At 41.5% G+C, this 13,410-nt stretch overlaps 1 protein-coding gene across 1 annotated transcript in view; it reads right to left on the bottom strand.

Annotated features, from left to right (window-relative positions):
- The window catches only part of LOC136058869 (ethanolaminephosphotransferase 1-like), a 35,222-nt gene extending 31,169 nt beyond the window's left edge, over positions 1-4,053 (bottom strand). The window contains exons 1-2 of the mRNA XM_065752654.1: positions 3,991-4,053; positions 233-301 (exon numbers count right to left, since the gene is read on the bottom strand). Coding sequence (XP_065608726.1) covers positions 233-301; positions 3,991-4,053 — 132 coding nt within the window. The remainder of the gene's footprint in view (positions 1-232; positions 302-3,990) is intronic.
- Positions 4,054-13,410: the final 9,357 nt, after the last annotated feature.

Genomic DNA, 13,410 nt, shown 5'->3' with positions numbered 1-13,410 from the left:
GTGTAATGGTAAGGAAAAAAAAATACAATCCTTGCTTTTCTAAATAAGTACCTCTAACTCCAAACATATTAATCCTAAATATAGCTATATATCCAGTAATGAGCATTCTTTCATATAGATGTCCTAATATCAGCTTTACTGATCAATAAGTATTTTTAAATGAAAATACTTCTTGTACTTACAATAACGGAAGAATTTATTTTATGATATTTCTGTCTAGTAAGACTCTTACCTTAATAATTTTGTTCCAGATGGGCTGCATAATGTACACTGACAAGGGATTTGTATCCACAGCACTGTACTGTGAGGAAAAAAGCAAAGATGTAAAACAAAGCACTGAATGATACATATTTTTTCCATCACTGCATAGCATTCAGCATCTAAGAAAAATAATTCTGGGTGTGACAGGTGCAAATGTCCTTTATTCTGATGACCAGTCTTACAGCTTTAATTTAATTTGAAAGCACTGACCTGGTTTACATTTCTCTTGCTGGTATCACTATGTACAAACAAGAAAGGTTTGGGCTGAAGTCATGTTTTACTTTTAAATTCATCATCATTTTACAAGCTATCCCATAAGACTCTGCATTTCTAATGTATTTTTAATGGATTTTACTTGATGATTGGGAAGCTTATTAACAGGAAGGGGAACAACTTTTTATGTGGACAGATAGTGATAGGAAAGGGGGAACGGCTTTAAGCTGAAAGAGAGGAGGATTAGTGAGGCAGTGAGGCAATGGCACAGCTGCCCAGAGAAGCTGTGGGTGCCTTGTCTCTGGAGGCACTCAAGGCCAGGTTGAATACAGCCCTGGGCAGCTCTGCTGGTCGGAGGCGGCTCCATCCATAGCAGGGGGTTAGAACTGGGTAGGTTTTATGGTCCCTTCCAAACCAAACAGTTCTGTGATTCTATGACATTGCTACTCACTGCCAAGTTCTCAAGCACGTTCTGCAGTGGAGGAAGTTAGTAGTCATTGGGGTGAACATATATTTTTTTCAGAAAACCATGGACTTTGAAAGATCATACACGGAGTATGCAGTTAGCATGACACCTGAGACTCCCTAAAAATTTCACATGTATCTATTACCACTTTTGCTAAACATAGTGTGAGGGCAATGAGACTGAGTCATTAGACCGTGACTTGTGGAAGGCATCCACATGCAGAGAAGTTGATGATGGAGAGGTTTTCATTTCACATCGGTTTAACTAACAGCTAGTTGTATGTTCTCTCTATAGCTCATTTTTCTACCTGTCTAAGCCAACTACACTCAGGGTGAGCCCACACTCTGGAAGCACCTGTTTAAATTCATTAGTTTTCAAAGAAGCCTGGACACTTATCATAAACTTAGGCACCTTTTAGCTGACAGAGGTCTGGCAGTATTCCTATCCCGTCTCAGTATCCCCACTTTCCAAGCCTTAGCACACACATTTAACCCACACATCTGGGCTGTCAAAGAGCTTTCAGGGCATAAGTGCAAGCAGGACAAAAGATTCATGCAGCATGACTCCATTTTTAAGTGCACAGACGATGATTTTTCATCCAATAGTTCCAATCTCTTGAGACTACAAAGGACTTTACCACGTTTCCTTTTTCTATCTGCATACAAAGGATATATTTTAATTCTTTCCTGGGCAAAACAGAATGTGTAGTAAGTTATTTTTAAATCTGTGTTTTCTTTATCAGAGAGTGTAAGAGTAACATGCTTGTAAAATTATTAGAACACAGCTACATGTTGTGAATGCAAAAGGGCAAATACCTATCAGGTAGCAGTCAGACAGGGCAGAATAACTTTCTGCTGGGAATAAAATGTGCAGTTTAATGAAGTGTACATCACTGACATGTTTCTAAAAATATATAAAGAAGTGTCAGTTATGCCTATCATTTTTCTCTGCTGCTTCCAACCATATTATTTAAAACATGAGAGAATTATAACAGCAGCAGCTTTTTTTTTTTTTTTGGTCAAAATATATATTAAAATTCTTAAAAACATTACATTTGCAAAATTATGGGTTAAACTGAAGTTCTCACTGTTATGTATGTATCTGCAGCTCCACATGCAGACTTTTATACTGTATCATTCAAACACTGATTATTACAACGGATTGATTTTTTGATAGCATATGAGCAGCCCAGTCTGAACCATCCATGCACTTAGACCATATTAACACCAGAAATAACAGTGATACAAGCCATAAAATCTTTATGCTAATAGAATAGTCAGGTAGTGATTAATTCACATGAGAATGGAGGAAATCCTAAGAAAACAGGGGAAAAATTGAAGTATTCATTAGCACTAATGAGGCACTTGTTTTCTTACTACAGCTGTTATTCAAAGACTACTTGAGGTATGTGACGACTTATTGACCAGCTAACAAAGCTAATTCAAACATGCTGAGATAAGACACCTCAGCTCCCTATCCTTCTGCTTTGGCCTTCTCATTCTCCTCACCTCAGCCCTTCAAAGCCATGAATAACATCATAAAATCCTCACTAAATAACAGCAGCAAAGTGAGGCTTTTAATTCCAACGTTTGCCCTGGCTTTCCAGAACCACTGCTTCTTCCCAAGAGGAAACTAGGAAAAATAGCCTCATTTATTTGGAACTATTTGCTTGCTCTTACATAGATATATTTTGGAAAAGACACAGTCAAATGTTTGTTGACTGTGATGATTTCCGAAGTCAAGTAAACAAAAAATCAAATTAGTCTTTATTCGTTAAAAAAAAAAAGTGAGGATTACAGCCAGGTTCTATCACCTAGAGACATTCCAAAAATCCTCACAAAATCCTCCTTCTGTCTGCAGATGAACCACAGTCCTCTGGGAAGGGGAAAAGCATTAAGGAGATGTGAAGAAGAATGGAAAGTTGCTCTTCCCTCTTTCTGTAATTTTTTCTAGTCAGATGAAAGGAAATGCACATGGAAAAAACATACTCCAGTTACTTAACAAATAAAATCTGCTATACAGTTTAACACTCAGCTCCAAAGGAGCTACTGACCTCAAAGGTCATTAAATCCTCAGGAGTTTAATGTTGGCAACGTCTCAGAAAAGCAAATTACTTGGTAAATCATCCTTATTATAATGAATGAACATTAACATGAGAGTGCACCAGAACTTTATGTGAAAAAGGTACTGCAATTTGCTATTGCACAGCTCTGTCATTTTCATGGCACACACTTACATTAAAAGACCACAGTGGAGGACAAGACTGTTGCAGGTGTTTAAGTGCAATGGTGATGCAAGTGCTAAGCACTCCCCAGCAATCCCTTCCTGCACTAGATAAGGGGTCCTGGTTGTCCTTTTGCTTCTATCAAGAAGAAGGGCTTGGAGTTACCAGAAAGCTTTACTAATCATCACAAATAGAAATCTGCAATAACTGGGAGGAAATGACAGAAGAAGGAGAACAGGAAAAGTGGCATTATCCAGCTCCATCTTACTCCCAGGCTCAAAAATACTTCTTGTGTATTTTAAAATAGCTGATGTCTTCTTGAAAGCCATCTGCTTTCCCTATTAGGAATGGCTTCTGTCAGAGCTAGAAGTGAGGACAGTGTGGACTGCAGGCAGGATGCACAGACAGCAATGCACACAGACACACACATATGTGTGTGACACATGTAAGCTGTGCTCTCACTGAGCTCCTGCAGGCTGACCTCTGCCCAGCACATCATTGAGACTGAGGTGTTCAGGGGGTCAGGTGAGGGAATGAAGGCTGAAACAGTAGGAAATGTAAGGGTAGAGGGAGAAAAGTAAGCAAGAAATATAAGAGAAAAGACAATGAGCAGAAGCAAAGATTGGTAACACAGAAGAGAGAAGAGATGGGCAAACAGGAGATAACTTATCCAGAAAGGAAGAGCAGAGCCAGCTCATCAGGGAGTCAAAAGCAGCCTCCATGACCAAGGTCTGCACTGCTGAACACAAGACAAGCTTTACTTTCTGGCTGTCATCCACACAGCTTAGCAGCATCTCCAGCTGCTGCCAGCTGGTCACATCCACACCTCACCACACTTGGCAGAAGGGTCTGAGGCCTTGTTATCTGTTCGATCATACCTCATTAGCATTGAGTCTGTTTCAGTTCCTGTGAAACTGAAACAACCTGGAGACTGTGAACTTTCAAAGATCCAGATGTCCAGGTTGGGAGAGGGCCGAAGAACGGGGAAAAACACATAATGGCACACAACACCTCCAGAACTGACTATTTCCAAAACAAAATCCTGCTATAGCCTTGCAGAGAAAATGGAAAAGAGAAGGAGGGAGTGAGCTAACCATTAATCAGAGTGGAAAGCTGTATCTTCACTCAGCTTCCTGGCCCTCTCTAGCACTACACTACAGAAGTAACACAAGAATAGAGTTTGAAACAAAAAGAAAAATATAAAGCATGTCTACACAAACTTCAGAGTCAGGAAAAAAACTAAGCTGAAGACATGTAGCTGCATTTATTGCAGGGAGATAGTTCAGTTCAAATTGGTCTTCAAGCTAGCAGACAAATGATATTACTTCAGATTGCACCATACTGTGGGATACAGCCACCTCCATTCAGAGATACAGAGCAAAACTGATGTGAACTGTTTATGTTTGAATTGCTAACATCATAATGACTCTATAGGTATTGACTTCATCTTAGCAGCAACGAATATTCTATGGTTTACCTTCCTGTCCAGAAATCACCTGTGCCAACCTGTTCATTAAAATACACAATAATTTTGTCATTTATCACAGGTCTTATTATCCCCAATGGACATAATACAAGTCTGAGGCACAGATGAGCACTGATTCACCCAAAGAGCATCTAGCAAAGGATACAGCCTCAGTACTATTAGAAGGATCGTGTTTATAGACACAATTTAATTCTAAACAATACCAGTACCAGTGTATTCAAATAAGTCACCCAGATTAGCTCTACTTTGTACTTGAGCTCACTTGTGCAGGATGAATTAAATAAATAAGAACAGAATGAAAAGGCTGCAAAAATTATTTCCAGGACAAACTAATGTTTAAAACAACCAGGTAGCAATCATAGTTTAGGTTGCAATACACTGAATACATGGTTCTGTGATCCTTACAACATTTCATGTGAATTTAGGTGCCCTCAGTGTAAGAAAGCACTAGCTATTCCTACAGAGAAAAGATGAGGACCATTTAACAGTGACACAAGAACATATCTGAAGAACATAGATATTGTGATGTCTGCTCTCTTCCTACAAGCAAACGCAGCCACCTCAGACACATTTGCAACTTAAGAGAGCTCAGTACCAATTCTCACTTCTGGCAAGTTATTTCATAATTATGTAATACAAGCTTTCTATCCTCAGTATTTTAAATTTTTGTAACCACACAAAACCACACATAAAGAAAACACTTAAATATTGAAACGTCTGGGAATAATCTTCTATCCACTTTTCAGATTCCTATCATGCACTAAGCACAAGGATTTTTAATTTTACTTTATATGTCTTTTTACAGGCTTGGAGATGTCACAGGTTTGGGGTTTTAACAAAAGCTTCACAAAAGGAAAGGTGAGAAGTAAACTATAAGACAACAAAACACAGCTATACAACATTATGGATGCCAAATAAATTCCAAATGTTCAGCAGTTTAAAAGTGCTGATGTATTCCAATGCACAAGTCTGGTACTTTTAATAATGAAATGTCTTTGTTATACCATCATTCAGTTAATTATTCATACGTAAATGACTTGGATCTTTTATGTGCCGTTGCTTAGTTTGGACTTGCAACATATATCTATATTTTGATTAGGTCACTGATACCTAAGACCAGGAGGTATAAGCCTCTAAGACATCTAGGGTTGAAGCCTACAACGGAGTGGAAGCAGAAGAAAAGGGTTGGTAACTGAGCCTGGAGAAGTGCAGAGGGTGGAGAGCATGCAATTGCATCCTCAGATACAAATGATTGTCCTCTGACTTTCCTCCCTTTGATTCCATTAGCTTGTTCACACTCACAGTCAGGAAACCCAACCACGTTAAACTACTCCTAGAAAAATACTCAGAATCCAATGCGATGATTTGGACACCTCAGCAATTCTGATTAACATCATTAAGTTGTTAGGAAGCTGTTGTTACGCAAACCACTGTGCTATGGTTACTTCTTCAAAGATCTTTACTCATTATTCAGATATCCCACCCCATTTTCAGGAATCCCGACACAGACAGCAGGCCACATACCACACATCCCAAGAGGTTACGGGGCACGAGAAGCTGTAGGGTGAGATGGGCTGCTCTGAGGTAGTCATCCGTGCTAGTGGCCTATCATCTTGCTTGCAAAGCAGTGCCATTGCCTCGAGATAACAGGGTAATTCAGGTCAGAAATGACCTCAGAAGGTCAGTATTGGGGGGCAGCTGTTAGCTATGTCCAAAGTTGATTCATCTCAGGCCAAACAAGCTTCAGTATTGCAGCCTCTTCTCTCAGAGGAAGAGCTCCAGGCTCAGCCATCTTGGTGGTTCTCCACTGAACTTGCTGTGTTTTGTTGATGTCTTCCCTGTATTGGGGGACTCAAAACTGGATGTAGTATTCTAGATATGACCTAACAAATGCCAAATAAAGGGAAATAATTACTTCTCTCAGGTTATGTCACTCTTAATACAACCCAGGATCCTCTTGACCCTCTTTGCTGCCAGGACATGGAGGGCTCATATTCAGCATCCTGCATCCAATAGCCTCATTTGCCAGGAGTAAGAGGCTGATGGCTTCATCTGCTGACTGGCCATGCTTGAAATGTGGGATCTGTGAGAGACATCAGAGCCCCACTACTGCTGAGAGAGATGCACATCTGGGAGCAAGAAGTAATGTGCTGGCCCCAAGAGTTAAGTTCCTGCTCAGTATGCAGATAGATCTGATTCATTGTTGGCAGGAATGTTAGCACTCAGAGCAGAGAGAGGTGGAGAGGGGTAATGCTGGAAGTCAGCAACATTTTTCAGTCAACGGCAGTTATATAAAGGGTGCTGCCTAACTTGTCCTCAGGGAGAGAGTTTGTGTAATGGAACAAGTCCAAACACACTGACGAAGAAAAGTGGTGGAAGGGGACACAGAAATATGATCAAATACTGAGCAAGGGATACCAGAAGGCAGATATAAGTTTATTGTTGTAAAGTTAGAGGCTTGCCTAGACTGGCAAAAGCGCAAACCCCACTAAAAAGCAAGCCTTGTCTACTCTCAAGGAACACACAAAAAGAACCTTAACTACCCATATTCATATGACAGGGAAGTTGATTGGTACATGGGTTTTTTGTTTATTTGTTTGGGGTTTTTTTGCTTTGCTTGCTACATCTCTTTGTGTATGTGTACAAACACTTGTGTTTCATAAATAGTAGCCAGAACTCTCACCCACAAACCTCTGGCCAGCCCAAAGAAACTGCTCTAGTCCCAAAAGGGCAGGCTGCAGTTACATAAGGGATACAGAACAGGAGTTCTGTACCAAATGTGCTTAGCAGTCATGTGATCTTGAACGTAGATGCTTAAGAGAGAGGCAGTATTTCACAGAACGATGCAAAAATCTAATTCCTTCCTCTATTGCATGATCCTTACAAAAGAAAACAAGTAGTAATAATAATAATAAAAACCAAATAATTTACATCCTATTCACAGATTCATCTTTGCAATTAGTCTTCTGTTAAAATATGGATGAAAAAAAAACAAAATTACATATGAATACGTAAATGTGTATAGACACATATTATTGTATATCCCATACATAAGAATCCAGAAGCATTTCAGAACACTAACATCTCTTGATAGAGCAATACAATGAGATTACATTATTGTTATTTGCACTTTTATGAGAGTCGAGATATACAGTTTTATCCAGAACATGTCCAAAAATTGACCTACTGAACAGAAAATCTTTGTAAATTTGTGAGTGAAATTCAGCACTTGAAAACAGGTACAATTACACCAGCATTGTGAAAAAGTCCCGAGGCCGGTAATATCAAATGCAACATCTTTATGATGTAATTTCATTATGTTGCTGACTCATTAGTGTCAGTATTTGATATCTATAATGATTACAGAGCACTTACAGAACACTAACTACATTATAATGTCAGCTACCATTACAATGGGATGAGGAATAAGAAATGAGAGGCATAGTTCATGGCCCATGACTCTTCAAGACATGCACACAGTGAGAGAAAAAATAAAGCTAATGAAAAAGTTTGGTTTATTTGACATCTTATTCATCAGTTTTTAATTACAATTGCAGTCTTCCAATTCACAACATCACAGAATCCCAGAATGGCTGAGGCTGGCAGGGCCCTGTGTGTCCATTGGACCCAACCCCGCTGCAGCAGGGACACCAGAGCAGGGGCCCAGGCCCACGTCCAGGCGGCTGCTGAAGGTCTGTGAGGAGCAGACCCCACACACGGCCTCTGGGCAGCCTGTGCCACTGCTCCGTCACCTGCACAGCACAGAAGTGCTCCTGGTGCTCTGAGAGAGCCTCCTGTGCTCCAGTTTGTGCACACTGCCTCTTGTCCTGGCACTGATAATACAGAAAAGAGTCTGGCTCTGTCCCTTTTGCACTCCCCTTCAGATATCTACATACACTGATGGAATATACATACCCCTGGAACCTCCACTTCTCCAGGCTGAACAGGCCCTGCTCTCTCTCTGACTTTCCTACCCAAAGCTGCTGGGGAACACTGAGAAGAAGCTGGCTCTGTCCTCTTTGCAGGTATTTATATACATTAAGATCTCTCTTTAAGCCTTTCCTTCTCCAGGCTGAATGGGCCCAGCACTCAGCCTCTCCTCATGGGAGAGATGCTTTAGTCCCTTTGTGGCCCTACATTGGGTACTTTCCAGTATGTTCAGGTCTTGTGCTTCTGGTATTGAAAGCAAAATTCCTATTCAGCCAACATGAGCAGAACCCATTATATTTCTCAATCTCTGTTATACACATAGCCTTGGAAATGCAGAAAAATTTAACAGAAATCCAATCTTGCATTTTTTCACATCAGTCCAATCCTGGATTTAGACAAAATAACCCACTAGAAGATACTGAACACACTTTGCTCTTTTGCTTTATGTCGGCATCAGCAAAACAACCTCACCTCAAAACATGACCTTGACACTGTTCCTCCAGCTCACCAAACTGAGGGTGGGGAGGTAACCTGAGAGGTTATCCAGCCTGGTGCTTCCATCTACTACAGGATCATGTTTGTTAGACCTTCAGGAACCAGATCAAGTTACCAGGAGGTGATGAGTTCTGCCTTCCAATTGCTTGTAATAAATTACCATGCTGGTGAATTAAAATAAAACACACTAGCCAAAACTTGCCCAAGAAAGTTGTAAGCAGCTGGTTTGTAACACTCGAAGCACTGGATTTTGCATCCAAGAGAAACGGAATGAGTCCTTAAGACTGGTGAAACGGTTACACAATCTCCCCCAGTACCTGCTATTCCAGTGCTTAGCTGCCCTTATCATCACAGCACTGACATAGCACCCAACTTACATTTATCTTTGTGTAGCCGAAGCTTGTATATTATCTTTCTTTAAAAGGGCGTGCACAAAGACTAACTGGCTGGTATTCTGGTCTGAGCATGTTATGACTGCTTCTCTCAGCTTGTGTTTTCTGAGAGTCTTAATTTTAAAGCCAATTGTGTGCCGAAGCAAGTAGGATGTATTATTCTATCCGATACCCAAGTAGTACCACAAGAACAGCAGTATATGCAGCCCCTTTGATTATCTATGATACTTCACATGTAATAACTTCTCTTGTTTAAGACAGCTACAACTCTGATGACACACTGATCCCAGGTATCTGTTCTGCAGTCTGTTGTCTTTTATTTTACGGTTGAAATGCTGATTTGCTTTCCCTTACACATTGTACCTTACTGACTAAATTGCATCATATTTGTTTCTGGCCACTGTATCCCTTTTTCAAGAACAATTTAAATCATAAGCCTATTCTTCAAAGTCCCTCAATATCACCTGAAAATTTTACAAGAGTATTCTCTGATCTGGCAACTAGTGAAAATGTTGAACAGTAATGGAGTGGGGACAGAGGCAGCTCTGTAGGCAGAACTCCATTTGATATAGCTTTCTTCTTGGACAGAGAACTTCAGAGCAATACACTTCCATTTTATGTTGACTTCTTCTCAATTACTTGTACCTAGTTTATTTACAAGAACATGGGACAGTATCAGAAGTCTAACTGAAAAGAAATCACATCTACTTGATTTAGTGTCTCCTGCTCTTCACAGTGAGTTAAGATCTGAAAATATCTCGGAGGACAGAAATGCTGCAGACATATCAAGTGAAAATGTGGTGTCTTAGACCTTAATTTGTAACTTTATATCTGATTTTCATATGATATTTTGCCAAGTGTGTCCTTAGAGTCAAGCTGATGGACTTTGTCCTTAGATCTCATTTATTCTGAAACAGGGCAAGGTGTGAAAGTTCTTGGTTTGGAAAACCTCTGAATAAATGTCCTAGAGAGAAGCCAACTCAAGGTAAGTTTACAGGGGAAATCCTAAGTGATGAGAGCAGGCAATGACAAGAGCTCATTGATAACATTATTTGACTCTGACTAGGAGCATAAAAATAACTAAATTCTGCTACTATTTGTTCTCATTACCTGGCCATCCTAGAATTGCCTGTTTCTAACAGAAATCCAAACAGACAGGAAATAGAAGGCAGTCCTGCAATGTAATTCCATGGGTGCTCCTCTACTGTTGCAAAATGCTGGTAATAGAAACATGAAAGTTGGCACAGCATGACCCAAGCCCTAAAACTGCAGTTGGCTGTAGCTATTCCCAGTGATAGGAAGCAGTGCCAAGTCCAGGTTAGAGCTTATTCTGCTCTGCAATTACAGCAAATCTCCTGTATTTGCAATTGTCTGAAATCAGTACATGCCCGTCTACCCCCCAGGCAGAAACATGGAAGAATTACTACCAGCAGCAATTTCCAGAGTTGCATGTCTCGTTGTCATACCTCCACCTGTTCACTGTACAACTCTGACCAGAGCTAAGAAAAATGAACCTCTCAATGGCTGTGTCCCCACTGGCATTCAGAACAGAACAACGAGGGCGTATCTGTAATGCAAAATAGCAGACAGTGAGGATGTAGTGTCCGTGCTATAAGGATTTCAGAAGGTTTTACACCAAACTCGTTTTAGTCTGACTTCATAGGCTGTATGCTGGCAACTGCACTAGTGTGTTCCTAATACACCTAGCTTAGAGTCATTACGAGGGAATCCCTTTCATGTGCTTCAGGGTGGCTCTGTGATACGAACCAAGCTTGGTAACAGGAGAGTTGCTTAAAAGCACACTCCTAATCTGAGCTATAATGCTGAACATGTGTGCACCTGATGATGCTAAAGGGTGCTGAAGTTTCTGAATTCATTAGGCCTGCCATTCCCTTTGCAAAGAACTGTAAGGGTTTTGTTGCCAAGATCCTCCTCCCACTGCGAACAAGAGACAGCAAATGGCTAGGACATACAATTGGGGTATTCATGGCAAAGAGATGAGTTCAGCTGTGTGAAGATTTTGAAAATTATAAAGTGATTTATTCTTGCAAAGTGTACCTTTATGAAATTAATTGATTATACGCTCTTTTATGTTATGTTTGGCAGAGAAGAAACTGTGCAAAGAGCAGATCACACTGAGCTACTGTGTTAGTGCAAATACAGTGCTGCAATATAGTGCACAGTGGAGATGCCTCTATCTGACTTCCCAGACACGCTTCAGGTCTGAAGCAATAGGCTGCTTTAACTTTCTTAAATCCTCCCAGAGCTCATCCACCTCTCCACAGGGCCAGCTCTCATGCCCCTGTGCTGTAGAGCTGGATACACCAAAAAAGAAATAGAAGGAAACCTGTATCTGCTGGGTACAGTGAGCTGAGTTTGGCACTGGTCCTGTCAAATTAGCAGTAAAGGAAGCAGGGCTAGGAAGCTGGAGGTGCAGTTTCAGGCCTTGGGTTGGAGCTGAAAATGGGAGAGATGGCAGTCTGAGAGCAATAAGGAGTGGAGAAGTATAATCTCAGGCCTGGGAGGGGCAAGAAGCTGTGGTTGTGGTGGCAGTGTTGGGCACAGGAGCGAGCAGGGAGGAGGTAAGGTGAGATGGAGGCTTCTGATAAAGTCTGCTTGCCTCACCTTGCTTCATTCCCCTTGCATGTTTGAAGACTTGAATACACTGTGAAGAGCTCTGCAGGAATAGGCCACCACCTGCTCTGCCACCTCCAGTGGCCTGGAGCAGGGTGGGCAAGTACCCCTACCTACAGTGGCCACCTCACCCAGCCATGCTGCTCTGCATCACTTGTTTCTGCCATGTCCCTGGCCCTAGACACCTGGGATAATGCAGAAGTTGCAGTTTGGTCTCACTTCTCTAAAACCTCCACTTAGCATCATTTTCCAGAACACAGTTTAACAGATACTTCTCAAGTGTGCTGGCTGATCCCTGTGGTAAAGAAAGCAGTCCAACATATTTTCCAGCGCAACCATGAAACCAAAGCCATTTTAATACACTGAAGTAAAATGTTGCAAGATGTGAGTCTGCCTTCTGGTAATGATTAATTCTTAAGTAGCACACAATGGTTACAAGTTTTAAATAAACATTATTTTGGTTCTTTCCCATCTGCATTTGTTTGCATCTACTTTTGCCCAAATGATAAGAAAGAATGTAACACAAACGCCTTGTGTTTGCCTTACAAACTCCAACTATTATGTCTGCTCCTGCTCAAAATAGCTTTTTATTTTTCCTCGGGCAATCTCAGTCAGGAGCTCAGCAATGCTGCCCAAGCACGGATGTGCGCAGCCCACAGCCAGCAGCAGCCCCGCAGCATGGCAGACACCCAGCCAGGTTTGCACATTTACCAAGCTGCTGGCAAAACAAGCTCCTAGGAAGTGTCCTGGAGCAGGTCTTGCAGTCACAGTTGTTCCCAAAGAATTCCCTCAGCAGTGAGCAGAGCTGGGTGGGAACCCCAAAGAGCAAGCAGCCGGGCTGGGTAAAAGCATGGGGAGTTCAAGGTGGGACAACTCTGGGAAACTGGGCCTGAAATAAGAGGTTGGCTGTGGGAAGGTAAGAAGCCAGCACATCCCCGTGGCTGTAGGATGGAACAGGTGAAGGTGTGCTGGTGTGGCTTGGGCACCTCTGCTGAGGCACCGTGCAGGCAGCGTCCTGGGAACGAAACTCGGTATCTCGTACATCTGCTGCACACTGACGGCAAATCAAGATATTTCACGATCCACCCATTCATTTAAATTCTGCACGTCTCTCATTTGCAAACACGAGGTTTGTTTCAACTGACTTAAAGTAAGCTTTTTCTCTGGTTTTTGCACTTACTTCTCAAAGCTGAAGCATTCTTCTGAAGGAAGGACCTGTAAAGATGCGTACAGACTATCCCTCACCCACGCTTTACCAGAGGGGTGCTAGGTGATCTCCAGAGGTCCCTTCCAACCCCTTCGTTCCGTG

The sequence above is a fragment of the Cyrtonyx montezumae genome, unplaced genomic scaffold (genome assembly GCF_038088225.1).
Source record: "Cyrtonyx montezumae isolate F1298 unplaced genomic scaffold, pur_monq_1.0 scaffold_8, whole genome shotgun sequence".
NCBI lineage: Eukaryota > Metazoa > Chordata > Aves > Galliformes > Odontophoridae > Cyrtonyx > Cyrtonyx montezumae.
The sequence above is the reverse complement of the archived record's forward strand: the minus strand, read 5'-3'. Positions and strand labels throughout refer to the sequence as shown.